General features: G+C 56.3%; 1 protein-coding gene across 4 annotated transcripts; it reads left to right on the forward strand.

The window, feature by feature from the left end:
• Positions 1-771: 771 nt before the first annotated feature.
• On the forward strand, positions 772-24,472 carry Abcb9 (ATP binding cassette subfamily B member 9). Of its 4 annotated transcripts, XR_006145748.1 has the most exons (13): positions 772-876; positions 5,573-6,253; positions 11,451-11,565; positions 11,990-12,120; positions 12,853-13,058; positions 15,128-15,325; positions 16,329-16,457; positions 18,121-18,309; positions 18,979-19,152; positions 19,842-20,001; positions 20,329-20,465; positions 23,258-24,191; positions 24,460-24,472. XR_006145748.1 is itself a non-coding variant. In XM_042669073.1 (12 exons), the coding sequence occupies exons 2-12, from the start codon at positions 5,653-5,655 to the stop codon at positions 23,516-23,518; spliced, it is 2,301 nt and encodes a 766-aa protein (XP_042525007.1). In that variant the 5' UTR covers positions 772-876; positions 5,573-5,652; the 3' UTR covers positions 23,519-24,346. The 4 variants fall into 4 exon arrangements, 3 of the variants coding, with proteins under 3 accessions (XP_042525007.1, XP_042525009.1, XP_042525008.1); XM_042669073.1 differs by lacking the exon at positions 24,460-24,472 and having other exon boundaries at positions 23,258-24,346; XM_042669075.1 differs by lacking the exon at positions 24,460-24,472 and having other exon boundaries at positions 18,301-18,309; positions 23,258-24,346.
• Positions 24,473-27,966: the final 3,494 nt, after the last annotated feature.

Genomic DNA, 27,966 nt, shown 5'->3' on the forward strand with positions numbered 1-27,966 from the left:
ATTTCTGTGACCTAGAACCTAGTCTACAGGGCCGCCTGCCCTCCCTACCCCAGAACACTTCATTTTTCTGCCTGTAACAGAAGTATTCCCTTCTAACGTGTGTGTACTTTGCCTGTTACGTGTAGTCTGATTCCTCACAAGTCTGTCAGTTCCTGAAGAAGGGATCGTGATTGGTTCATGGTTGAATCCAATTAAAAATTTTTTTAAAGAGATGGGAGCCTCACCAAATTGCTCAGGCCAACTCTGAGCCCTTGGACTCCAGGGTCCCCCCCCCCCTGCCCGACCGTGCCGGCCTTTCAAGCCCTGGGATGGTGTGGGGCACGCACCGGGAGCTTCCTCGGGAGTTGTGGGCGGATGAGTGTCTGGACCAGGGTCATAAACCCCGTCCATCGCTCTGGGGCTGGCAGGCTGTCCCTGCGAGAACGCTCTGTCCCGTTAAAGACCGGCACGCCCGCCCATTCATACCCACCGAGGACGGGTTGAGGCGTCCGGCGAGGAGCCCGGGGCGCGGCGGGGGTGGGGGGTGGGGCCGGCGGGGCCGGGCCACTTGGGGTCGCGGCAGGTGCGGCGGGGGCGGGCCGGATTCGAGCCTGGGCGGCTCCAGCCCCGCCCGCCAGGCTTCATTGGCCGCTTGCCGCGGAAGCCCCGCCCCCAGCCCGCGGAGGCCCCGCCCCTGCCCTGCCGGCCGCGGCGCCTGTGGGGTTCGGCTCCGACCTTGCCGCGGCGCAGCGCGGGCGGGAGGCGGGAGCAGCCGCGGGCGGGCGGAGCGAGCGCAGCGCCCCGCGCGGGCTCGGATGAGCGGCGCGCCACCTGCGTCCCCGGCGACCCGGCTCCGCCGCGCGCCCCTTCCCCGGCTCACCTGGTGCCAGGTAACAGGTAAGGGCGCGGCGCCGGGACCCCCGGCCCAGCTCGGGCCGAGGGCGCGCCCCGCCGGGCGGCCGGGGAGCGGGCGTCTCGGCGCCCTTGGCGGCCTCCCCGGCGAGGCCGCTCCCGGCCCGCACCCCGGCGGCGCCCGCACCCCGCCGCGCCGCGGGACGGGTGTTGCACGCCGCGGCGAGCTCGCGGCGGCGCCGGCTCCGGGCCGAGGGCGCGCGGGCCGCGTCGCGAGGGGGCGCGGGGCCCGGCCGGCCCCGGCCCGCGCCGCGCGAGCCTCCCCACCCCCACGGCGGCGGCGGCCCGCCCCGCACCCCCGCCCGCGCCCGAGGCGGGTCTGCGGCCCGCGGCCCCTCCCCGGGGCCCAGCCTCCTCCCCGCGGGCGTTAATTGAGATAGCTTTTAGGCCCAGCCCGGCGATGCCCTCCCTCCTGCCCCCCCCCCCCAGCTCCAGGTGACCCGAGGAGGCTGTCCCCACTTTGCTGGGCCTGAAGCCACAACTACCTGAAGCTACTTTCCCAAGTCTGAGGGAGAGGGTCAGCCCCAGCCAGGGGGGCCGGCCCAGGGGGGCCGCATCCTGCCCCATCCTGCCAGCGAGCAGTGACTGGTCCTTCCAGGGCTCTGCCCACCCAGAGAAGATGAGCTAGGACCACTCAGGCACCAAGTCCAGACCTTTCCCGATGAGCCTCTGTGGCCCTGCAAGGACCCCCAGTGGCGACGCCTCAGGTTTTCATTCTGCTTCATCTACGATTTTCCTAGCGTCATTTAACGTGTCCAGCTGGGAGGGGCATGGTGATCCTACCTACCCAGGGTAGTGGGTCACTGAGGGGGAGTGTGGGGTTATCCGCTTAGGAACACCCCAAAAATGATAGCTGCTGTGTTTGATTATCATTATTTAGTATCTTTGTGTCCTAGCCTGGCTTTTCTGAACTACCAGCTACCGGTGCCATCCCTCATCTCCTCTGTTGGAAAGGAAAGCCTTTGTTAAGACCCCTCCCCACACACACACTGGGCCTAGGGTCACTGGCCAGTCCTGGGCCACTGGTAGCATTTGGGGGTCAAGTAGAGTTGTCCCTGGCTTTCTGGGCCAGGTTGTGTGTGCCCTGAGTAGGGCCTGCTCTGGCTTTTGGCCACCACCTTGTCCTTGTCTCTTGGGCCATGCATATCACCCATGTGCCCACAGTTTGCTCTCCTGGCAGGAGCCTGCTGCGTCCTTGTAGTCAGGCAGTGGAGGGCAGGATGCGCCTCCAAGCATCCTCACATCCCGTCCTCCCACCTAGCAGCCTTAGCTTGTGGTCTTGTCCCCTTTGTTTTCCTGCTCAGTAACTTTAAAAATAACTGAACAACCTACTCCCTACTCCTTCCCCCCCCCACTGTAACCCAACCTGGCCCCAGTTGGATGTTGCTCACAGGGAGTGGAAGGACTCTGCTCTTGGGGGCGGGGACCTGGTACTATGGTGCCTGCGTCCTAGACAGCCCTGCAGAAGCCTTACCTCCACTCTTCTGCAAGACATGCTTCCATCGTCTGTGATGCTGGTCCTAGGAGTGTTGGGTATTCTGAGGAAGGTGAATAGCTGGGGCTGAGAGTATAGCTCAGTGGCAGAATGTCTGCTTACTGCGCAGCACAAGCTGTCCTCAGCACCAAACAAACAAATAGGGCCCCCAGGTGGGCAACTGGCTGCACGGGCCCTAGCAGGAAGGAATTCTCCCAGTGCCTGGAAGCTGGAGGCGTCTCTGGCTGAGCCTAGCCTCTCCGAACCTCAGCCTGGGTGAGGGGCCCAGATCCCTGTGCCCACCTACCGGAGGCCGCAGCCGAGGTGGCTGGCAGGCTGTCGTGCAGCGGGCAGTGACTGGCAGGAGCCCCAGGCGGCGCTGGGCCAGGAGCTCCCCTTCCTGGTCTCGGACTGGAGCTCGCCCACTCACTCTCCCCGAGGCCTCTGCATTGCAGCAGATCATCCAGGAGCCAGATAGCACGGGCAGCGCGGCGGGCTGGGCCGGAGCAAGGGCTGGCCAGGACGGAGTGCCTGCCGGTCTCACCTCTCCGCGCTCTCACCCCAGTTGGCCCCGGCTCTCTTTGGAGCTGCTGAGTAAGCAAGTGACAGTCTGAGACAGGCTTGAATCTGCCTGGAGGTGCATCTCAGATCCACCTCCCTAGCATGGGGCTCTGCTCAACAATAATTAGAGCTTTGGAATAGGGAACCCAGATTTTTTGTTTTTGTTGGTTGTGGGGCTTGAACTCTCTGGGCCTGGGCACTGTTCCTCAGCTCCTTAGCTCAAGGCTAGCACTCTACCACTTGAGCCACAGTGCCACTTCCAGCTTTTTCTCCTTATGTGGTGCTGAGGAATTGAACCCAGGGCTTCATGTATGCAAGGCAAGCACTCTACCACTGAGCCACCTTCCCAGCCAGATTTTTTTTTTTTAAACTGGTCCTGGGGCTTGAACTCTGGGCCTGGGCGCTGACGTTGAGCATCTTTGTGCTCAAGGCTAGCGCTGTACCACAGCACCAATTCTGACTTTTTCTGAGTAGTTTTATTGGATATAAGAGTCTCATGGACTTTCCTGCACAGGCTGGCTTTGAACTGTGATCCTCAGAGTAGCTAGGACTACTGGTGTGAGCCACTGGCACCTGGCAGGAACCCAGATTTTTTTTTGGTTGGTCGTGGGACTTGAACTCTGGGCTTGGATGCTGTCTTTGCGCTCTTCAGCTCAAGGTGAGTGCTCTACCACTTGAGCCACAGTACCACTTCCGGTTTCTAGTGGTTTATTAGAGATAAGAGTCTTGGGGCTGGGAAGGTGGCTCAGTGGTAGAGCGCTTGCCTTGCATGCCTGAGGCCCTGGGTTCGATTTCTTAGCACCACATAAGCAAAAAGAAAAAACTGGAAGGGGCGCTGTGGCTCAAGTGGTAGAGCGCTAGCCTTGAGCTGAAGAGCTGAGGGACAGCGCCCAGGCCCAGAGTTCAGGCCCCACGACTGGACCAAAAAAAAAAGTCTCATGGACTTTCCTGCCTGGGCTGACTTTGAACTGTGATCCTCAGATCTCAGCCTCCTGAGTAGCTTGGATTACAGGCATGAGCCACTGATACCTGGCAGGAATCCAGATTTTGAAGCCTCACAGCCCAGCTCTGCTTAGCTGTGTGACCTGGGGCAGGTCACTTGATCTTTCTGTGCTTCTGTTTTCTCAACTGTAAAATAGTAGAAGCTACTTTGTCAGGCTCTTGCATTGATGCAAGTTGCTTAGCAAGGTGTCTTGTACATAGTGTTAGTGTTAACGTGTGGGCTGTGGCTGTCACCGTCCTGACTTGACTGGGCCTTGTGAGGCAGACTCTGTGTTCCCTTAATGGGCATGCCCTGTGGGCACTCACTATACTGAGAGGTTCTTAGCTTAACAGTTAAGAGCCATACTCCATCCAGACAGCTCTAAGGTCACATCCCAGCTGTGCTGTCCACCAGCTGTGTGCCCTTGGGCAAGTTATTTGCTTCTCTGGGGTTGACCACAATGCAGACCTCACAAAGCTTTTTGGAGGGTTAAGTCAACACAAGAGGCACTACTAGCACAAGGCAGGCCCATAGAAAGTGCTGGGTTACATAGCTGTGCTGCAATTATTGGGCACTTACTGCATGCTGGGGTCCTTCACGTCTCAGTTTAAGTCTTGATTTGGGTCCTTGTTGGCTGAGTATCTGAAGTAGGTGGTGGTTGTGTCACTCTGTGCCTCCATTTCCCCATGGGAAAAAACTGGGTGATCCTCTCACGTCGTGGGGAGAAGGTCTAGTCTAGTCCAGGCATGATTGAGCCCTTCACGTAGGGCTCAGAGACTGACCCATTTTCAAGGGGGACTGTAGAGGCCCACCCCAGGAAGAATTGGTCAGGAGGGGTTCAGGGGCTCCACCACCTGGCCCCAGCCCTGCCCTGGACAAGTTCCAGTTGCAGCCCCAGACCACCAGGCTCAGGCCTGGTGCCCCTCAGCTCTGAGACCCCCAGTCCCAGTGCAGGAGGTGCTAGGACAACGTAGTCATTGAGCTACAGATCCCTACTGGGCCCTAGGGCTGGGGGACAGCTTGGGTTCGGGGGACTCTCAGCCTGGGCTGGGGGGTTTGGTCAGCCTGGGCTGGGTTCTGCCAAGCAGACAAGAGCTGTCTGGGTTGTGTGGGACCTGCGGGCCACCCCTGCACCCCTCAGCCCTCCTCCTGCTGTAAGAGGGTCCAGGTTGCCTGACGCATCCTGGTCTATCGCCGACAGCAACCAGCGGTACGAATTTTGTGCCATGCACCGTGCCCAGGACTCACGTGCGTGCCCTGAACTTCACGTCATCATTTCCACACGAGGACCTGGGTGTTGAGAGGTTTGTGTGTTAAGCACAACGCCATCTATGGACCTCTGCAGCATCCTTGCCCGCCCGCCCCAGCCCCAGCACTCTACATGGCTTTCTTATCACAGCTGTCCCCGCGTGCTCCCCCCTCTCTGTGGGGCCTGGATCAGTATGGATCTTGTTCATGGCTAAGACCCCAACCCAAAGAAATGCCCTGGAAATATTATTTGGATGAATGGGAGCCTCTTAACACTGTCAGTCTTCTGTTCATTGCTGTTTCCCAGATGAGGAAATGGAGGCTCGGAGACGCCAAGTATCTTACCCAAGCTCATCAAGCCCCAGGTAGCAAGCTGGACGCCCCCCCCCCCATGCTCACTGTTTGTCCCCCTGTAGGTCTGGCCTCTCCCTGTAGACAGTGATGGCCTTGCCGCGGTGAGCCTGTCCTCGGTACCTGACCACTGCCAGCTACCAGGATGCGTCTGTGGAGGGCGGTGGTGGTGACCCTGGCCTTCATGAGCATGGACGTTGGTGTGACCACGGCCATCTATGCCTTCAGCCACCTTGACCGCAGCCTGCTGGAGGACATCCGCCACTTCAACATCTTCGACTCGGTGCTGGACCTGTGGGCCGCCTGCCTGTACCGCAGCTGCCTGCTACTGGGGGCCACCATCGGTGTGGCCAAGAACAGCGCCCTGGGGCCCCGTCGGCTGCGGGCCTCCTGGGTCGTCATCACCCTCGTGTGCCTCTTCGTGGGCATCTACGCCATGGTCAAGCTGCTGCTCTTCTCTGAGGTCCGCAGGCCCATCCGGGACCCATGGTTCTGGGCCCTCTTCGTGTGGACCTACGTGTCTCTTGCTGCCTCCTTCCTGCTCTGGTGGCTGCTGTCCACCGTGAAGCCCGACGCCGAGACCCTGGAGCCAGGTGCGGGTGCCGAGGCTGACGGTTTCCACGGGGAAGGCCGGCCGCCAGCTGAGCAGGCATCTGGCGCCACGCTGCAGAAGCTGCTCTCCTACACCAAACCCGACGTGGCCTTCCTCATGGCCGCCTCCTTCTTCCTCATCATGGCAGCTCTGGGTAAGCGAGGCCCCCAGGCTGCAGCCCGGGAGCTCTGCCTTTTTTTTTTTTCTTTCAGTACTGTCGTTTGAATTCACAGTCTCACATCTGCTAGGCAGGCACTCTACCACTTGAACCACACACCCAGTTATTTTTTTAAGTGTGTGGGCTGCGGGTTTCACATTTTTGCCCAGGGTTGACCTCAGATTGCGATCCTCCTATCTTCTGGGACCCCAGCTGTGGTCATACTTCCATGTAACCACACCCTGCTTTTTGATTGAGGTGGGGTTTTGCTAACCTCGGAGCTGGCCTTGAACCGAGAACCTCCCAATCTCTGTTCAGAGTACAGGTGTGAGCCGCCATGGCCAGTCTCTTCTTCCCTTTTGAATGTGTAGCATTTTACTTAACGTGGTTCAGACTTCAAGTGAGATGAAAACAAAACATTCCCACCCAGAACACACTATAGGGGAAGGTTCTGAAACCTTCCAAGTGAGCAAGGAAACAGGTTATTTCCTTTTTTGTTGTTGTTGTTGTGGGGCTTGAACTCAGGGTCTAGGCACTGTCCCTGAGCTCTTCTGCTCAAGGCTAGCGCTCGACCACTTTGAGCTACAGTTCTACTTCCAGTTTTGGAGTAAGAGTCTCACAGGGACTTCTGTGACCAGGCTGGCTTTGAACCATCTCAGCCTTCTCAACAGCTGGAATTGCAGGCGTGAGCCAGCAGCACCTGGCTGCTTCCCTCTTTTGGTGCTTCCATTGTTTGCTTAGCAGCGGCCTGCGGCACCCCTTGCTCCATCTGGAGCATGCCTTTTGGTTCTTGCTCTGTTCACTTAATGCATTCTGGAACTTTCCCCCTCAGGACTTTTGTTTCTCCTTTGGTTGCACCGTTTATACTGTGTGACTGTAGTGTAGGTTTTCCAGTTTTGAGTCGGCCTTTTGAGTTGTTTTGGGTCTTTTTCTCTTAAATGATAACTTCCTTCACACACATTTCCCGTGACCGTGGCAGACCTGGGCCTGGTCTCTGGGATTGAGGCGTCTGGGCCTCAAGGTTTCTGGTGTAAACTGAATAGAATGAAGATTATGAGGCCTGGCTTCCTGCGGTTTTTATTTTTATTTTTTTTAATGTTTTGGGTGTACTGGGGATTGAACTGAGGGCCTCGTTAGACAGACACTCTGCCCCTTGAGCCATGCTTTTAGTTTGGCTTGGACAGGATTGGTTGCCATTTTGCCCAGGTTGGCATCAAACCTTAATCCTCGCCCCTCTGCCTCCCGAGAGCTGGGACGACCAGCATGTGCTGCATGCCTCTGCCTCGCGTGGGTTTCGCTTGTGTCAGCCTCTCTTGGCTTGGATGTAGGGTGTGTTTGTCCCTTCGCGCACTGTAGCACGGTAGGGTTCTACAAGCTGTGTGACATTACCAAGCTTGTGAGCCTTTCTGAACCTCATGGCCCCTCTTCTGTGGGGTCTCAGGGCTCAGGGGAGACCTCTCACGGCCTCGTGAAGCTTGAATCAGAACAGGACAGACTGAGCACAAAGCTGAGCATCTAGGAATGTTAGCTGTTGTGAGATGGTAAAATGTTACTTAGAGGGACAGTGCCCAGGAGGGTGCTATCTTCAGAGAAGGCCAGACTCTGCTCCTCCTTCCTCCTTTCTGCCAAAATCTACCTGACATCCTTTTTTTTTTTTTTTTTTTGTCGGTCGTGGGGCTTGAACTCTGGGCTTGGGCCCTGTCCCAAGGCGAGTGCTCTACCACTTAAGCCCCAGTGCCACTTCCGGTTTTCGAGTGGTTTATTGGAGATAAGAGTCTCACGGACTTTCCTGCCTGTGCTGGCTTTGAACTGCGATCCTCAGACCTCAGCCTCCTGAGTAGCTAGGATTATAGGCCACCAGCGCCCGCCTCTGACATCCTTTTAAGTCCTATGGTCACAGCTGTTGCTCAGACTCTCTGAAGATCTCTGCCCCTATGCCTAACATGTGACATCAAAGTCCTGTGTCTGCCAGCTGTGCAGTGCAGTGACAGGCTGCCTGAGACAGCCCACTTACACGGAGGGAAGGCATCTTTTAGCCATCTTTTTGGAGGTTTTATGTTTGAGTTTTTTTAACTGTATTTTTGTCTTTTCTTTTTTGGTACTGGGGATCGAACCCAGGACGTGGCACTTGCTAGACAAGCGCTTTGCCACTGAGCTACATCCCAGCCCTTTCGGAGGTCTTAGTCTAGTCAGCCGACTCCATTGTCTGCAGGTGGGACAACACGTCAGGGCGATGGTGTGTGGTAGAACAAAGCTGCTCACTCTACAGTAGCAGGAAGCAGAGAGCAAGAAGCAGAGAGACGAGACAAGAAGCAGAGAGACAGAGAACGGAGCCGGGATCCCATAAGCCCTTCCAAGTCAGCACCCTGGTGACATTTTCTCCAAGCAGGCCCCACCTTCTAGAAGTTCCACACCCACCACTATGCCATCACCACATGTGCTTTTCTTTGGGGGGGAGACATTTAGGGAGTAAGATGCCTCAAACAGCTCTCAGCATGCAGGAAGTGACTCAATATTGGGGGGCCCTTTTTCTTTAACCAGACAGCTCCTCCTACTCAGGTGTCAGATCCAGATGCCCCCTCAGAAGCTCCTTGCGTTCTACTAGCTGTGGTCTTTGCACCGCAGTTATGGTGTTTGGTGATTGAAGTCTCCAACCCCATCCTGCCTCCCTACCAGGCCTGAGTCACCCCAGGTCCAGCATCCCAGCATAGATACTCCCGGCATGAATGAGTGCAGGAATGAATGGCCACCTGTCTGTGCAGGCCCTGGTATCTAATCAGAAAAAACTGATGCTCTACAGCCCAGCCAGCTTGAGGGGTTGAGTAAAAAATCAAGGACTCAGGTCGATACTTAGGAACCTTAGTCAAGTTATCTAACTTATCCAAGCCTCGGTTTCCCATCTGGAAATGGGAGCTTTGATGAGCTATCCTGAGAATTGATGGACTGTCCTAAGAATTAAACTAGATGAGGCCTGGTGTCTAGCAAAAGCAGCAGTAAACGGGAATGCTGGCTAATGAGATCATGTTCAGCAAACAGTTCGATCAACATTCATTCCTGCCAGCCTTTTTCTGTACCCTGTAATGGAAGGACGAAAGGAAGGGAGGGGCAGGAATGGAAGAAAGAAACCCCTGCCACTACCCACTGGGGATAAGGCCATTTGCAGTGTTGAGTATTTCCGAAGTCATGATTATTTTGTTGTTGGCGTTGTGCTTTACTTTTTGAGACAGGGCCTTGGGATGTAGCACTAACCTAACTTTGTGACCCAGTGCCAGGATTACAGTGTGACCGCCACACCTGGCTAGGATCCTTTAATATGGGTTTCTTGGCACCCAACCATGTAAATGTGGGGAAGTGACTTAACCACTCTGAGCTCCAATTCCTTCTCGGTGGAAGGAAAGTATTTCCACAAATAGGAAGGTTAAAAATATCAAAGCTATGGGAACACTGGGTGGCATTTGGGTTTGAAGAAGATAAGAGTTCAAAGATAACGGATCTGGGATTAGATTGTTCCAAGCAAGGGACCAGCCACGCAAAAGTCCTGAGGTAGGTAAGTGCCTGGTGGGTTAAAAAAATAGCAGAGGTCAGTGGAGCTGGAGCAGAGTGAGCAAGGGGGGAAGGGGAGAAGACGAAGTCACTCGGGAGGGGTGCTGTCATTCAGGCTGAGTGGGAGCAGTGGACTGTGTTGAGCAGCAGGGAAACGAGGCCTGAGAGAGCATCAGTAGGATTCCACTTGTCCTGGTGGAGGGGAAGGAGAGGGCAGAAGCAGCACCGAGGTGCAGTACTGAGATGTGGGTGAGCCTGGCAGCTTGGAGCCCTGTGGGTGGGGGTGTGGCAGCAGGATTTAGAGGCTCAGTCACATGACACTGCGGATTCAGGCGTCTGCATAATGCCTTGCAGGGTACCCAGCACCCAGTGGGGTTGTTATTGTCATCTGCACTGGCTGTCAGCGCTTGCCAGTGACCTCATCTTCCCTGTACGTAGAACTGGGGGTGGGAGGCCCTCTGGGCTGCCACCTCCTGGCTTCTGCTCCATGCCCAGTAGAGAGCGCCAGAGTCACATAGAATGCCTGGCCGGCCAGGGCCGAGTCAAGGCAGAGCTGCCCAGGCTCCATTCATTGACCTTCATTGAGTGTCAACTGCATGCCCAGCTTCTATCTAACTTGCCTGTGGAAGGAGCTGCCATGCCTATAGATCTTAGGACAGTGGTGATGTTTCCAGGAGAGTAGGCATTCTAGAGTTGGGGGGTGGGCAAGTATCTTGCTCCAAACCCCCATAGCCTGGGTGACTTATAAGTAGTAGGAATATCTTCTTCACAGTCTGGAGCTTAGGAAGCCCAGGCTCAAGGCGCAGGCAGGTGTAGGGTCTATTCCAGGTGTAGGGTCTGGTTGCCTCCAAGGGGGGGGACAGCAACTGGAGGGGAGGGACGCTGTGTCTTCATGTGGCAAAATCAGAGCGCAAGAGGGAGCCAGCCTACTCTCTAGACCCTTCTGATGGACCTGAAACCCTGCAAGAGGGTCGTACTTCATTTGTGACTTAAAACCGCTCAAAAAACCCTCCACAGGTCTAGGAAGGTGACTCAGTGGCAGAGGGCTTGCTTAGCTCCCACCACTGGACCCAAAAAAAAAAAAAAAAGCATAGGAATTTAGGGGGGCAGGAGGGGACAATGAAGAAGGCCCCACATGGGAAGCCTTGAGCCCGGGGCCTCCCCAGCCCTTGCTCTGTGACCTGAGCGAGTTGCTAGGGCTCTCTGAATCTCCAGGGTTGTTCTAGAGACACATGGGGGAGAAGTCTCCTGCAGGCTGTGAAGGGCAGTTGGCAGCCACTCCAGGACCAGAGCAGCAGCGCTGTGGGCTTGGAGACTTTGGACTCTGACTCTCCACCCAGGAGATGTGAAGCTGCCTTTGGCAGCCATCAGCAGCCGACGAGCTGTGTGGCCCGGTGTGGCCTTGTACCTCAACCTGTCCCCTTCCCATGGCTCCCAGCATCCCCGGCAGCCTCCGCTGTGCGCCCTCCACTGTGGCCGTCACTGTTCGCATGAGCCCAGTGGGTCTGGTTTATAACCAAGGTCTCCTGTGCCTGTTCTCTGAAGACAGGGATCACCCGCAGCTTGGGGTGGGTGTGGGGGAGCAGAGCGTGCCGGGAGGAGAGGCCTCCCAGGTGCACCCAGCCTCCCTGAACCTCCCTGCCTCCTGCAGGCGAGACCTTCCTGCCCTACTACACGGGCAGAGCCATCGACAGCATCGTCATCCAGAAGAGCATGGACCAGTTTAGCACGGCGGTGGTCGTGGTGTGTCTGCTGGCCATCGGCAGGTAGCCACTCTGTCCCGCACGCCCAGGCCTGTACCCAGGAGTGGGGAGGGGCCGGGGAGGTCCAAGACAGGTTCCCTTAGTGCATTACCATGGTGACCAGCTTCCCAAATGGCTTTGATTGGGCTCTACCTTCTTGTCCTGGGGCTCCTCTGGCATTCGAGATGGCTGTCTTCTAAAAGATGGACCCGCCCTGTGTGTGCTGAAGGGAGGGGGCCTGCTGGTAGATTGGGGTCCCCTGCCCTGGCGGTGGGGACCCTGGTTGAGGCATGAGAGCCGCCCTGCAGTGGGACGGGCCCTGGGCAGTGGCCTGAGATTGGTGCCTGTTTTGGCCCCGGGCCCCGGGCCCGGCCGGGTGGGGCTGTCTGGGTGGTGCTGTCACCTGTCGGAAGGACGTCGTGCTATAATGTCTCTTATCTGCAATTAGCTCATTTGCCGCAGGTATTCGGGGCGGCATTTTTACCCTCATATTTGCCAGACTGAACATTCGCCTCCGAAACTGTCTCTTCCGCTCGCTGGTGTCTCAGGAGACGAGCTTCTTTGACGAGAACCGCACAGGTTGGTCCCTGGGGGCTTGGCGCGTAGGGTGGCTTGCTGCCCATCCAGGAGGCAAGTGGGTGCTCGGGTGGCCTCGGCTCTGCTGCCTTTCCCGAGGTTGCATTCACTGTGGAAACACACACGGGCCTGGCCTGTGCCCCGGTGACGTTGGGTGTGAGCTCTGGCCTCCCTAGGACCCTGGCCAGGCCACTGAGGTCCCTGTAGGGACAGAAGGCCACACTGCTTGCTCCCCTATGGGAGCCTGCGGTCGGCAGAGGCCGAGGCCCAGCTGGATGGGCGAGCAAGCCAGCCACAGCCCACTGCCGACACAGCAGCCTGGGGTCCAGCTCTCAGTTTTCTCCTCTGTAGTCTGGGGACCCACAGGGCTGTGAGGAGCCCGGCCTGGTGCCCCACACTGGGCACCTGCCCGTCTCTCCGAGGTGAGAGGAGGGCTCCTCGCCCTGCAGTGGCAGGGACGGGCACAGGTTTAAAAGCTGGCTCAGTGGCAGGTGTGTCTGGTGCTGAGCCAGGCCCCCCCCTCTGGGCCTCAGCCATCTCCTGGTTCAGCGGGAAGGTGGAAGAAGATGCTGGTGAGCGTGACTGGCTTCCCCCAGCCCTGCAGTGCCGTCTCCTCCGCCCCAGACCCCCGTCCCGCCCACACTCCCCAGTGTCCGCCTCACAAGGCCCTTAGTGTCCCCCGCGCCCACAGCGGCCCTCGATGCTGCGGCAGGAGCTGAGCTGCCTGTGTTCCAGGGGACCTCATCTCCCGCCTCACCTCGGACACCACCATGGTCAGCGACCTGGTCTCCCAGAACATCAACATCTTCCTGAGGAACACGGTGAAGGTCACGGGCGTGGTGGTCTTCATGTTCAGCCTCTCCTGGCAGCTGTCCCTGGTCACGTTCATGGGCTTCCCCATCATCATGACGGTGTCCAGCATCTACGGCAAGTACTACAAGGTAGGCTGCTGGTCCCCGCCGTGGTCTGAGTCCTGGCTGCCCCCTGGGTCCCCTTAGGAGAGGCTGGGGGTGGGGTGGCACAGGGGCGTCATGAGGCTGGGTTGGTGTTCCTTCGTCTGCTTATTTGAGCGCTTGCTGTGTCTGGGCCCTGGGAGGTGCATCATGGAGGACACTGGCTGTGGCGGCGATAGCGGTGTGGGACGTGGTGGCAGGTAGTGGATGCCGAGGTGTGTTAAGGGAGCATCTGCCGCACTGGGCATCTGCGGGAGGGAGCTGGGCAGAAGGTGGTGTGTTCTGAGTAAAGAGGACGGTTGGTGCGGAGCCCCAGGGTGGGAGCATGCCCGTGTGTCTGAGAAACTTCTAGGAAGCCGAGGAGGTGGAAGGGAGGGGACGTGAGGGCAGAGGGGACAGCCAGGATGGAAGGCGGAAGTCCCTCACGTCACTCTTTCTATGGGTGGGGGCGGCTGGGGGTGGAAAGCAGGCTCCCTCCAGCCCCGCCCCCCCATGCCTCCTGAGAATGCTGGGCCTCGCTCCCTCCTGCCTCCTGGCTTGGCAAGTACCCCTGAACTCTCCGGAACCCAGGCAGGCAGGGCTGAGTCCCATAACAAGTGCAGGTGACCTACCCCAGGACTCTCTGCCCAGGACCTGAGGTCAAGGTCACAAAGGGAGCGTGTCCTGCCTGGCACCAAGTGAACGCACCCTCACAGGCCCCCCTGCCCCCGCCAGGAGGGGCCTCGGGCCTCCCCGCAGTCCCTCACTGAGGAGAGAAAGTAAATAGTTGAGGGTCAGAGTTGGTTCCCTTCTTCCTGGCTGCCCCTCAGCCCTGGGTGGGCACAAGATCTCCCCAGCAGTCCCCAGCTCTCTGCCCCTCAGACCCCTTATCCAAGTTCAGGTGGGGGAGGCCTCTGGGAAGCTCCACCCATGTCCCAGACCATGCCTGAGTAGTGACTGTCCCCGCCGGTCAGCCCCACAAACCACATCACCCACAGCCAGACATGACTCAGGGCGCGGCGTGGCTCCCAGGCCTGCCTGTTCTCCGTGACGGGCCCTGACACGGGTCATGGGACATCCTGCCCCGGGCAGCTCTCCTGCTTGGGGAATTTTAGTAGTCTAGCTGCTGTAGTTGGAACAGCTCAGTCCAGAGGCCTCTGCTGCAACAAAGCTCACATCTCTGCCATCTGCCTCTGGTCACACAGTGTGGTGGATTTCACAGCCCCTGGCTTTCTCCACCATTTAGGGCTTGGCTGGCAATCTTGGAATCTTTGCGCCAAGCCTCAGACTCTTGCCTCAGTGTGTGGTGTGCAGCCTGGATTGCCATCCAAGGCCTCCGGCTCCTAGGCCAGAGCAGGATCAGGTGTTGAAGTCTTTTTCTTTTTTTCTTTTTTGGGTCCGGTTGTGGGGCCTGAACTCTGGGCCTGGGCGCTGTCCCTCAGCTCTTCAGCTCAAGGCTAGCGCTCTACCACTTGAGCCACAGCGCCACTTCTGGCTTTTTTCTTTTTGCTTATGGGGTGCTGAGGAATCGAACCCAGGGCCTCATGCGTGCAAGGCAAGCGCTCTACCACTGAGCCACCTTCCCAGCCCTAGCCCCCAAGTCTTTTATTTTCTGTTTTCTTTTTTTTTTTCAGTCCTGGGGCTTGAACTCAGGGCCTTGGCACTGTCCTTGAGCTTCTTTTGTTAGCACTCTACCACTTGAGCCACAGCACCACTTCTGGCTTTTTCTGTGTATATGGTACTGAGGAATAGAACTCAGGGCTTCGTGCATGCTAGGCAAGCAGTCTGCCACTAAGCCACACTCCCAGCCCAGGTATTTAAGCTCTTTTATCCACAACCGCTTCATTGTGAGCAGCTTCTTTTGGATACTGAAGATGACTTGACCGTCCCCACCCTATAATCGTGCAAGCGCCCTGGAGTGTGCCCTGAGTCTGTCATGTGTAGAGGAGGAGCTGGGGCCAGCGGAGGTGGGCTTGTCCTTTTGACCTGAGCTGATACCGCTGAAGGGTGGAAAGCAAGAGACAACCAGAGGAGGACAGTGGAGCTCTCTGTTGTGATGCCTCCTCTCTGGCCCATAGAGACTCTCCAAAGAGGTCCAGAGTGCCCTCGCCAGAGCCAGCAACACGGCCGAGGAAACCATCAGCGCCATGAAGACGGTCCGGAGCTTCGCCAATGAGGAGGAGGAGGCGGAGGTGTACCTGCGGAAGCTGCAGCAGGTCTACAAGCTGAACAGGAAGGAGGCGGCCGCCTACATGTCCTATGTCTGGGGCAGTGGGGTATGTGTACCTGGCCAGGGCCTCCTGGCCACGGGGGTGGGTGTGCATGTGAGGAGATCCACCCACCTCGGATGTTGGCCCAGGACCCTGCATGCTGGCAGCAAGTCGGCAGAGAATCCCTCCAGGAAAGGGCACAGCTCTCGCGTGCTCCCTCTGGGCATCTCTGCTGTCCTGTGCCTGGGTGGGGTGCGGGGGGGGGGGGGTAGGAGCTTTCTTCTCCCAACTGGAGACATTTAGCAGACCCTACCAGTAGGCCAGCCAGGACCCCACCTGGGCCACTTCCTAGCATGCCCCATGTCCCGGAGAATGGGGAGCACCAGATCCCACCACTGCCCCATGGCCTCATGGGAAGTGGCTGGTTGGGAACAAGCTGGGGGAGGAAGGCTGAGTTTTAGCGAAGGAGATGAGGGTCAGGGAGGCCATCACCCAAAAGCGCCAGTGAGGAGAGAAAGGGTTAAGTCTCCTAGCAGTCCCTTCACATGGGTCACTGCAGCCTCCACTGGCATTTAGATTCCAGCTCTGAACCTAAGATGTGGAGGCATAGAGAGGGATCCCGGGCAGGTTGTGTGTTGTCACCGGTACACAGAATCTACTCACCTCCCAGACGCCCCTGCCAAACAACAGAGCTCAAGGCAGCCCAGATACACCCTTCCTTCATGGGGAGGAAACAAGCCTTGTGTTACGCTGTGCAGCTGGCTGTGTGATGTGAGCCTATGCACCCGAACTTCTCTGAGCCAGTCTTTCCAGTGGGGAGGATGGACCCAGAGAGGAACTCAGTGGCATCGTGTGTGAGCCTGGCCTACAAAGAAAGCCTTGTTCTCAGGCCAGGCGCACAGCCTGCTCCAGCTGGGGGCCTCGGAGGGAATGGCTCCAAGGCATCCTGCCAGTGGCTAGACTTGCAGTTTGTGGGGGTGTGCTGAGCCTCTGGGGTGTGGGCATGCGGGGAGGTCGGGATCTGAGGCAGAGCCCTTGGTGACCCAGACCCCTTTCTCCCACACTCCAGCTCACGCTGCTGGTGGTCCAGGTCAGCATCCTCTACTACGGGGGCCACCTGGTCATCTCTGGCCAGATGACCAGCGGCAATCTCATCGCCTTCATCATCTATGAGTTTGTGCTGGGGGACTGCATGGAGGTGAGAGGCGGGGGGGGGGGGGGGGGGGGGGGGAGGGGCGGAGCAGGGCGGCGGGACGGGGCAGGGAGCGGATAGGGGAGAGATCAGTCACAGTGCTGCTGATAGGTGACCCCATGACCAAGCTGGGGGGCGGTGACAGAGAAGGTCACATGCTGTTGAAATTCCCCTTCTGGGAAAAGAAACTGAGGCTCAGAGGGGCTGAGTGACTCACCCATGCTAGCTGGATGGGACTTTGCTTTCACTCACTTATGAACACCACCACAGGGTGGAGATACTGGGGTTCCCAAACAAGCAGACCAAGGGATGGGATTTGGGGGGTGCTGATTTCTATGGGAACACCCAGGGAAGAAGGGAAGGAATTCTACAAAGGCCCATCATGGAGCCGTCACTGGTGTGGCCCACTGGGGCTCCATCCCGGGGCCAGCACAGCACCTCAGAGCTCCCTCCTGCAGACAAGGGAGCCCCTGTATTATGTATTGCCTAAGATAGGCCAGACCTAGAAAGTAGATTCAGATTCTGCCCCTGCCACTTCCTGGTAATGAGACCCAGGGCAAGTCACTTGAATTCTCTGTGCCTCAGAGAATATAGAGCGTGCTCAAAAAGCTGGGTGTGGTGGCACACACCTGTAATCCCAGCCCGTGGGAGGCTGAGGGCAAGAGGATCTCAAGTTTGAGGCTACGCCATGAGGCATCATCTCAACAAAATTTGTAGAAAAAAGTACTCAATAAAACAAGCGCTATTATGACTCTCCTTTACATGGCTACCCTTATTTTTTTACCCAGGGTGAATCTATTTCTGTAGACTACACATTAAAACCAATTTTAAAAAACTGCAATCATGCCAGGCGTTGGTGGCTCACGCCTATAATTCTCACTCCTCAGAAGGCTGAGATCTGAAGATCATGCTTCAGAGACAGCCTGGGCAGGAAAGTCCAGGAGACGCTTATCTCCAACTAAGTACTCCCTAAATCTAGAAGTGGAGCTGTGACTCAAGGGGTATATCATTAGCTTTAAGCCAAAAAGCTCAAGAACAGTGTCCAGGTCCTTAGTTCAAGCCCCAGGACCAGCACAAAATCCCTGAAATTCCAGTTCTCAGAAGCAGCTGGAAGACAAGGCTGGTTCCTCCTTGCCCCTTCTCACTTACCGAAGGTTGGTGCCTGGGGCTGGGTTAGGCTGGTTGCCGGTGAGAGTTAGCGGTAAGGACCATGAGAGGTGGATTCCTAATGTTCTCACAAACCACCATGTTTTTATTGTTCTCCTGGCTTTTAAAAATGATTATTAAGCTGGGCGCCGTGGCTCACGCCTGTAATCCTAGCTACTCAGGAGGCTGAGATCTGAGGATCACGGCTCAAAGCCAGCCCAAGCAGGAAAGTCTGTGAAACTCTTATCTCCAATAAACCACTAGAAAACCAGAAGTGGTGCTGAAGCTCAAGTGGTAGAGTGCTTGCCTTGAGCTGAAGAGCTGAGGAACAGCACCCAGGCCCAGAGTTCAAGACCCACTACTGACAAAAAAAAAAAGATTATTATTGTTATTGTCTGCTCAAGGTGGCCTCCTCCTTTCCCTCAAAGCTGCCATTCTGTCCTTGTTCGGTCTGCACCCCTGGCACAGAGTAGGTGTCAGCACAGGGTGCTGGTGGACAGGAACGTGTGTCTACTCCCTGCAGTCGGTGGGCTCCGTTTACAGCGGCCTGATGCAGGGCGTGGGCGCTGCTGAGAAGGTGTTTGAGTTCATCGACCGGCAGCCGACCATGGTGCACGATGGGATCCTGGCCCCTGACCACCTGGAGGGCCGGGTGGACTTTGAGAACGTGACCTTCACCTACCGCACTCGGCCCCACACGCAGGTCCTGCAGGTAAGAGGCGCCTCAGCTGGGAACACAGGAGGCCTAGAGTGAGACTCCAGGGGAAAGCCTACAAGGAGATAGGGAGGGGCTGGGAGGTGGCCTAGCGTAGAGCGCTTGCCTAGCATGCCTGGAGCCCTGGATTCAATTCCTCAGCACCACAGATACAGCAAAAGCTGGAAGTAGCGCTGTGGCTCAAGTGGTAGAGTGCTAGCCTTGAGCAAAAGAAGCTCAGGGACAGTGCCCAGGCCCTGAGTTCAAGTCTCAGGGCTGGCAAAAAAACAAAAAGAGGAGGAGGAAGAAGAAGGAGGAGGGGGGGGGGGGAGTTGTTGATGATGATAGATGGGGAGCTGTTTGGGGATAGTGGGGGAGCTGAGGCTAAGAGTCCCTCAGGGCTTCTTGGAGGAGGTGACAAGGTGACCTTTGAGCTTATACCTGCCCCGGGAGCTGGGGCCGGGCAGGTAGCTCACTGCCAAAAGAACATTGCGGGCAGAGGAAACAGTGATTTAAAGGCACCACCAAATCCTAGAAGGGGGCTCTCCGGGGCCAGCCATACCCAGCCAAGGCAGGACGCATGGGGTGGGTCCTGTGTGGGGTGGGCTGGGAGGGGCACCCCCGAGTGTCTGAGGCAGGAGCCTCAAGACTGAGCCTGGACTCCACAGGTGCCTCTGTCCCATGCAGAATGTCTCCTTCAGCCTGTCCCCGGGCAAGGTGACCGCCCTGGTGGGGCCCTCGGGCAGTGGGAAGAGCTCCTGCGTCAACATCCTGGAGAACTTCTACCCGCTGCAGGGCGGCCAGGTGCTGCTGGACGGCAGGCCCATCGGCGCCTACGACCACAAGTACCTGCACCGCGTGGTGAGTGTCCGGCCTTGCCTCCCCGGCCTCCCCCAAGTGCTCTCCCCGCCCTTCCCCTCCCAGCCTCACGCTCTCACTCAGCTTCCTTGCTCAGATGACATTCGACCACTTGAACCACACCTCCAGCCCTGCTTTTTTCTCATTATTTTGGAGCTAGAGTCTCATAGACCTTTCTGCTTGTGCTTGATTTGAACAGCGCTTTTCCAAACCGCAGCCTCCTAAGTTTCCAGCTTGATTTATTGATTTTAGTGCCAGTACCGGGATTTGAATGGTATTTCCCATATGATCACTCCTACCCCAGATCATAAGGCAACAGCTCGTTGGAGTAGTTGGTTCTTAGAAAGGCAAGGACAACAGTCAGGGAGGTGCATTCACAGAGCAGCGTTCTAAACACACCCTCTCGATTTGCTTCGCACTGAGACAGGGCTAGGTGGCGATCTTGCCCTTGGTGGTCGGGGGACTTGGCTTAGCCCAGAGCGGCAATCTCGGGGGGCCCCAGTGTGTCGGATGGAGAGGCTGAGGGTCTGGGAACTGTGGTACTCCTCTGGGAAGGAGAGGCAGCTGAGTGGAGCGTGTAGCTCGGGTTTCAGACCTGAGACTCCTGGCGTCAGCCAGGCCTGGCTGGTGAGGCTGCTGGCAACAGCTGACTGGAGACATTGCCAGCCTCGTCCTCCTCCTGCCTCCCGCAGATCTCTCTAGTAAGCCAGGAGCCCGTGCTGTTCGCCCGCTCCATCACCGACAACATCTCCTACGGGCTGCCTGCTGTGCCCTTTGAGATGGTGGTGGAGGCTGCCCAGAAAGCCAATGCCCACGGCTTCATCATGGAGCTCCAGGATGGCTACAGCACAGGTGAGGAGGCAGCATCCTCCGCCCTGCCTGGAGGCCACCCTGGGGATGAGGCCCTCTGAGGGAGTGAGGGAGGCGCTGCCCTTGGGCCGCTGCTGTCTCCCCTTTTCCTTCCACCCAGGTGAAATTTGCATCCCATAAACAGGAAGGCCTGAATCTGCATGGCTTACATGCAGGGCCGGAAGCATCATTTCATGAGCTTCCCACCAGGGAGATTCTGAAACTTCTAGAAAGCCCAGCGTCCAGAGTGGCCGGGAGAGGTTTTATATCCTTTGCAGGGGCTGCCTGGCCGCCTTCCCTGCTGACTTGCCCTCTGTGTCCCCCCCACAGAGACCGGGGAGAAAGGAGCCCAGCTATCCGGCGGCCAGAAGCAGCGCGTGGCCATGGCTCGGGCCCTGGTGCGGAACCCCCCTGTCCTCATCCTGGACGAAGCCACCAGCGCTCTGGACGCAGAGAGCGAGTACCTGGTGAGTGCTGTGTGGCAGAGCTGTGCCAGGTGTCCAGGTGTCCCCTGGCAGGCATGGGAAGGGCTGTCCTAGGCATCAGCTCCCTGACTGGTGGATTTGCTGGGACCAGCCATCTTGGGCTCAACAAAGCTAAAGCCCTCAAAAGTGGGAACAAGAGGTTCTCAAAACTAGGTGACTTAGATTAGAAGCTGTATCCTGAAGCTTAATGCTTTTTTGGTCAGTGGTAGGGCTTGAACTCAAGGCCTGGGCACTGTCCTTGAACTCAGGGCCTGGGCACTGACCTTGAATCTTTTGCTCCAGGCGAGTCTCTGCCACTTTGAGCCACAGCACCACTTTCTGTTTTCTGGTAGTTAATTGGAAATAAGAGTCTCACGGGGGCTGGTAAAGGTGGCTCAGTGGTAGAGCGCTTGCCTTGCATGCATGAGGCCCTGGGTTCGATTCCTCAGCAGCACATAAGCAGAAAAAAAGCCAGAAGTGGCACTGTGGTTCAAGTGGTAGAGCGCTAGCCTTGAGATGAAGAGCTGAGGGACAGCACCCAGGCCCAGAGTTCAGGCCCCAGGACCTGCAAAAACAAGACAAAAAGTCTCATGGACGTTCCTGACCAGACTGGGTTTGAATTGCGATCTTCAGATCTCAGTCTCCTGAGTAGCTGAGATGACAGGTGTGAGCCACTGGTGCCAAGCCATCAAGCTTATTTCTTTTTTTTTTTTTGTTGGTCGTGGGGCTTGAACTCTGGGCCTGGGCGCTGTCCCTCAGCTCTTCAGCTCAAGGCGAGTGCTCTACCACTTGAGCTACAGCGCCACTTCCGGTTTTCTGGTGGTTTATTGGAGATAGGAGTCTCACAGTCTTTCCTGCCCGGGCTGGCTTTGAACCGTGATCCTCAGATCTCAGCCTCCTGAGTAGCTAGGATTACAGGCGTGAGCCACCAGCGCCCGGCTTCAAGCTTATTTCTGAAGAAAAAAAGAAAAAAGTGTTGGTAGTGCTGGCGCTCATAGCCAGGGTTTGCACAGGTACTGACCCTGCGCTCTAGCCCCTCCCCACCTTGCAGCTTCTAGGACCTCGAGACCTTGACCTGGACTCTTCTCCCCATCTCCTCTTCATTGGCAGAGAGGGTCCAGAGTCATGGATGGCTAATGATAGATGGACCCCGCCCCTGGGCACAAGGCACTGCTCCAGGCACTGGGGTTTCCATGGTAGCTGGGTCAGACATGGCCCACAGGCCCCATGGCGTTTCCGTTCCCAGAGAAGACAGCTAACAAACAAGGACATGAGCCTGGGGACTGCCCTGGCCGATGTCATGTGAAGCAGACAGCATGGAGAGGTTGGGGGGCGCCATTGCCAAAGACAGGCCGAGCCGAAGTCCTGACCCAGGTTTTGTTCAGTGAGTAGTGATGGGCGAGGGAGAGCTGCACTGCATTCCATTGGCCTAGAGGTGACAGGTGGGACCAAGGGTGTGGGGAGGGGGGGCAGGGCTTCCATACGTACAAACAATGTCCCTGTGGCTGTGTGAGCCCTGGCTCTCGTGGCAGTGATCCAAGCTGGGAACTTTGGGTTCTAGCCCCGCTGAGCTAGAAAAGGTGGGCATCTGAGAAGAGCAGGACTCCCACGTGAGGCCATTTTGGTAATTGCTTCCAGAAAGGGCCTCCAGGGGCCCAGGCAGGCGATGACCCTGTCCACACAGGGCTTTCTCCAGCAGGTGTTGGTGTAGCTGCTACTGGGACTTGGACTGAAGGCCTCTCCTTGGTAGAGCAGCCATGCCAGCAGCCTGATTTTAGAGCACTTTTAAGGTTTAAATGAAGCAGAAAGTACAGTCCAGCATATCCCTTTAACCCTGGCCGGCTGCTCCCATTTTTAACCTGCTGGTTCAATCGGCAAACCAATGTGAGTCCATTATTACTGACCAAGCATGGCTGGCCTGGGGCTCTCCTGTGCCTACAGCTCATGGGTTCTGATCTGCAGGATGTACCTAGTGACAGTGTGGCTTGGCAGCTTCACTGCCCGAGGTCCCCTAGGAGTTCAGATAGTGAGCTAAAGTGGGACACGGTGCCCTTGGGGGTTCAGGGCAACGTTTAGCAAGAACTGATTAGAATATCTCAGGCCTGAGGTGTAGCTCCCTGGTCAAGCACTTGCTTAGTGCTCAAGGCCCTGTTTTTGATTTCCTGCCCTTCAAAATCATAAAGATCAATAAAACAACAAAATGAGCTGGGTACTGATGGCTCCCTCCTGTAGTCCTAGCTACTCAAGAGGTTGAGATCTGAAGATCACAGTTCAAAACCAAGCCTGGGCAGGAAGTGAGACTCCTATCTCCAATGAACCACCAGAAAACTGGAAGTGGTGCTGTGGCTCCAGTGGTACAGTGTTAGCTTTGATCAAAAGAGCTCAGGGACAGCGCCCAGGCCCTGAGTTTAAAACTCCATGACAGACAAAAGAAGAATGAAAACTGTCCATGTGGAGAAATGGACAGGGCCAGACAGAAGCCCGGTGGGAGCCAGGGGGACAGTGGGAAGGAGAAGCAGCAGGAATAGCGGGAGAACTGACTCTGGGAGTCGCCAGGGAAGGGGATACTGGTTTGGGGTTGGATGGAAGGGCAGATCTCCACCTTGTTCGGTTCCTCCCTTAGGTTGGACCCTGAGTTCTCTTAGACAAAATAAGCCAGGAGTCAGGTTCTGTTTGAGTCTTCATTTTAAAAATGAGTAGTTGGGTCTCAGAGCCGTGGGGACGGCGGGCTTGTAGGACATAGCGGGGTGGCGGGAGCACCCTCCCCCCAAGTTGGCTCCCTGCTGCTTCCGCAGATCCAGCAGGCCATCCACGGCAACCTGCAGAAGCACACAGTGCTCATCATCGCGCACCGGCTGAGCACCGTGGAGCGGGCGCACCTGATCGTGGTGCTGGACAAGGGCCGCGTGGTCCAGCAGGGCACGCACCAGCAGCTGCTGGCCCAGGGCGGCCTCTATGCCAAGCTGGTACAGCGGCAGATGCTGGGGCTTGAGCCCCCTTCGGACTACACGGCTGGCCACAAGGAGCCGCCCAGCAGTGACAGTCACAAGGCCTGACAGGCAGCCTGGCCTCTCCCAGGGGGACAGGGGCCTGCACCTGCCTGGCACGTGTGCCCATGCAGCCGGCCCGCCGAGTACGGGCTGCAGCACTGGAGGGCGGCCTCCACGTCCCACGTTTCACGCTTCCCGCATCTTGCCTCCAGCCCCACGCTGCCATGAGCCCCTCTGCTGATCCCCCCACCCGGCCACCCAGACCCCGGCAAAGGTAGAGCCACCTTTTTAAATCAACATCCTGCCAGGTCTTTTTTACCACTTGGTTCAAAGCACTCCACTCACTCCTAGATTTCAACAAGACGTTTTTCTAATTGGGACGAAGGTGGGCAAGTTCTCTTAAAATGTTCTAGAAACTTCTGAGCCAAGAGTGAGTAGCTGCCCTTCCTAACAACCCTGGGGGATGTCATGAAGAACTGGGCTCTTTCCTTTGCCCTTCTAGAGCAGAGGGCACAGGCTGGGTTTGCTTTCTCCTCCCCCAGCTCCGTGAGTCAGGCCGAGGGTGGGTGGGAAAGGGTCTGTCTACCCATCAACCGCCTGCCAATCAAAGCCAGTCTCACTGTGAACCACTAGGAACCTCATCGGGGAGTGAGGGGCTGGCCAGGCCTGCCCGGGCCTCGGGTGCCCCAGCCCTGCACCCAGCGCTTTAGCCCCTTGGCCCTGCCTTGTTCCCCACCTCGTCTGGCAGCCTTCCCTCATGTCCACCCACCCCCTTGGTTTTGTGTGAGATGCACTCCGTTTATGGACGGGACCTTGGCCAAGGCCAGGTCCAGCTTTGTCTGGGATTGCTAGATGAACCCAGGAGAACCCGTCAATAAAGTGTACTACCTCTCAGTTCTCCCCTCTCCTCTCCCCTCTCTCCTCTCTTCTTTCCCCTTCTCCCTTTCCCCTTTCTTTGGGCTATCTGCCCCATTGCCTGGGTAGGTTTTCCGCCACTCTCCTCCTAGCCCTGCCTGGTAGAGCTGCAGAGAGCCTTTGAATGCCCGGCAGCCTCCATCCTGGCTATGGGGATGTCCTCTGCACTCCTCACATCCCCAGGATCTCCAGCAGCATTTGCATCTGTCTGTCTGTGTCTTTCTCTGGGTGGTAAAAACATTCTTCTCGGGGCTGGGAAGGTGGCTCAGTGGTAGAGAGCTTGCCTTGCATGCCAGAGGCCCTGGGGTTCCATTCCTCAGCACCACATAAGCAAAATGAAAAAAGCCGGAGGTGGCGCTGTGGCTCAAGTGGTAGAGCACTAGCCTTGAGCTGAAGAGCTGAGGGACAGCGCCCAGGCCCAGAGTTCAGGTCCCACAACCGGACCCAAAAAAAAAAAAAAAATTCTTCTCCAAGTCTGGACCCCAGGAAGGCTGGGCCTGGGAACCACCTGTTCCGTCCTGTGGGGTCCAGGCTGGGCCCATCTTCCTTGTGAGGCAGACAAATGCTCACAGACACTCGATCATGAGAGAAGCCCAGGCAGGCTCTGCGTGGCCCTGTGGGTTACTCTTCTCCACCCTACTCTTTTTTGTCTGAGTACCTACTGTGTATACAAGGCATCGTTTGAGGCTGGGTCATGGCATGAAATAAGAGGCCCAAAATCCCTTGCTTCCTAAGAGATACTAATCCCAAGTAAAGACAAAATGGGGGAAGACAAAAGTGTGACAGGTAGTCTAGGGTGGTGACTTACAGACTGATGTTTGAGAGATGAAGAGGGACCAGCCTTACATGTCTGGGGAAAGAATGTTACAAGCAAGTCTAGTAATTCTTAAAAATAAATGGGAGGGGTGCCAGGTGCTGGTGGCTCAGGCCTGTAGTCCTAGCTCCTAAGGTGGCTGAGATCTGAGAATCACAGTTTAAAGCCAGCCAGGGCGGGAAAGTTTGTGAGACTCTTCTACAGTTACCTACCAAAAAAGCCAGAGTGGAACTGGAGTTCAAGTGGTAGAGCACTAGTCTTGAGCAAAAGAATAGCAACTAGGCCCTGAGTTCAAGCCCCAGGGCTGGCACCAAAAAAAAAAAAAGGGGGGGTATGAGTGTAGAGCTAAGAAGTAGAGCATATCGGGCCGGGAAGGTGGCTCAGTGGTAGAGCGCTTGCCTTGCATGCCTGAGGCCCAGTTCAATTTCTCAGCACCACATAAGCAAAAAAGAAAAAAGCCGGAAGTGGCACTGTGGCTCAAGTGGTAGAGCGCTAGCCTTGAGCTGAAGAGCTGAGGGACAACGCCCAGGCCCAGAGTTCAGGCCCCATGACCGGACCCAAAAAAAAAGAAGTAGAGCATATCGCTAGCAGGAGGCCCTGGGGTCCATCCTCAGCAACTAAAACAGTGCAACATGAAGTTACTATAGGATCTAGCAACTCCACTCCTAGATATTTACCTAAAGAAGTGAAAATAAACTGGGTGTGGTACCATACAGAAGGCTATAGTCAGGAAAATTGTGATTTAAGGCCATCTAGGGCAATAATAATAATAACAACAACAGCAACAATAATACTTTTCAAGACTCCTACCAAAGTAAAAGCTGGGCAAGGTGGCAGGTTGTTACTGTCCCATACATGCAGGAGACCGAAATCCGAACGATTTTAGTTCCAAGACAGCCAGGGCAAAAGAAGTCTCAGGACTCCAATCCCAGGGGAAAAAGCTGGGTCTGGCAGGTGCACCTGTCATCCCAGCTCTAGTGGGACATGTAACATAGGAGGATCATGGGCCCAGGCCAAAGGCAAGACCCTATCTCAAAATAACCAGTACCAAAAAAACTAAAAACCCTGGAGGTTTGTGACTCAGTGGTAGAGCACTTGCCTAGCAAAGTACAAAGCTCTGAGTTCAAACCACAGTACCACATATACACACAAAAGAAAAGAAAAAAAGAAATGAAAACACATCTTCACAGAAACGTGTGTGAATATTCACAGCAGTATTATTCATAAGGGCAATTGTGGCATATGCAAATCATGGAAAGTTACTCAGCCATAAAATGGAATGAAGTACTGACAGGATGCAGCCTGAATTACACAAGTGAGAAAAAGATCCTGGTCCTTTTTTATTTTTCCAGTGCTAGCGATGGAACTCGGAGCCTTGCACATGCTAGACAAGCAGTCTACCACCAAGCTACATTTTCAGCTCTGTGTGTGTCTTTTTTATATGCTGTATTCAGAATAGATAAATTTCATCTAAGCACTGATGGTTCATGCCTATAATCCTGGACACTCAGGAGGCTGAGATCTGAGAATCACGGTTCAAAGTCAGCCCAGGCAGGAAAGTCCATGAGACTTTTTTTTTTTGGGGTCCGGTCGTGGGGCCTGAACTCTGGGCCTGGGCACTGTCCCTCAGCTCTTCAGCTCAAGGCTAGCACTCTACCACTTGAGCCACAGCGCCACTTCCGGCTTTTTTCTTTTTTGTCGGTCATGGGGCTTGAACTCTGGACCTGGGCGCTGTCCCTCAGCTCTTCAGCTCAAGGCAAGCGCTCTACCACTTGAGCTACAGCGCCACTTCCGGTTTTCTGGTGGTTTATTGGAGATAGGAGTCTCACGGTCTTTCCTGCCCGGGCTGGCTTTGAACTGCGATCCTCAGATCTCAGCCTCCTGAGTAGCTAGGATTACAGGCGTGAGCCACCAGCGCCCGGCTCCAGCTTTTTTCTTATGTGGTGCTGAGGAATCGAACCCAGGGCCTTGAGCATGCAAGACAAGTGCTCTACCACTGAGCCACCTTCCCAGCCCCCTTAGTCTGTGACTCTTTTATCTTTAGTTAACTACCAAAAAAGAGCTGGAAGTGGAGCTGTGGCTTAAGTAATAGAGCACTAGCCTTGAACACAAAAGCTCAGGAACAGTGCCCAGGCCCTGAGTTCAAGCTCTAGGATTGGCACACACACACAGAGAGGCAAATTTACAGCTGGAAAGCAGAGAAGCATGGACCCAGGGGAGGGAGGTTTTATTGAAAGGTAAAATTTTGAAAGAACAAAGACCTATGATTTCAACACATTGTGGGCACTAAATACCCATGAATTTGCAGTTTAAAATGGGTGGTTACATCTTGCGTGATTTTCACCTCATTAAGAAAAAGAAGATGTTGTGTAGGAAGATTGATCCACCAGCCGAGGGGCAAGTTCACAAACCACAAGGCAGGAAGAAGCTGGGGCATGGGGGGGCAGGGGGAGACAGCAATGAGCAGAGGACAGAAGGTGGGAGGGAGGAGGGAGAAGGGACCGGAAGTGTCTGGGCGAAGAGCCCTGGGTCAGAGATGTTTGGCTTTGAATCTAGGAATTCTGAGGGCGTTGGAGAGTTTTGATCAGAGTGGGAAGGATGGCTCCTGGCTCAGTGTGTGGACTCGCTGGTGGGGAGGGGGCGGCAGCCTCTGCCCTGCCCTCACCACAGGGCACAGTGCCCGCTCACCCCACTAGGAGGAAGCCAGCCTGGAGGGAGGAGAGCAGCAACACTTGCATCATCCTGGAGGCTTCCCACAGTGAGTTGGTTCAGGATGTCCTGCTGT

The sequence above is a fragment of the Dipodomys spectabilis genome, unplaced genomic scaffold (assembly GCF_019054845.1).
Source record: "Dipodomys spectabilis isolate Male_0828 unplaced genomic scaffold, ASM1905484v1 ptg000480l, whole genome shotgun sequence".
Taxonomy (NCBI): Eukaryota; Metazoa; Chordata; class Mammalia; order Rodentia; family Heteromyidae; genus Dipodomys; species Dipodomys spectabilis.

Bases quoted from the DNA above. Each gene is read 5' to 3' on its own strand.
- Abcb9 (XM_042669073.1), top strand. From the start codon at position 5,653: ATGCGTCTGTGGAGGGCGGTGGTGGTGACCCTGGCCTTCATGAGCATG. The intron at 6,254-11,450 runs GTAAGCGAGGCC...TGCCTCCTGCAG, and splicing joins CCTCATCATGGCAGCTCTGG to GCGAGACCTTCCTGCCCTAC. The intron at 16,458-18,120 runs GTGAGAGGCGGG...TACTCCCTGCAG, and splicing joins TGCTGGGGGACTGCATGGAG to TCGGTGGGCTCCGTTTACAG.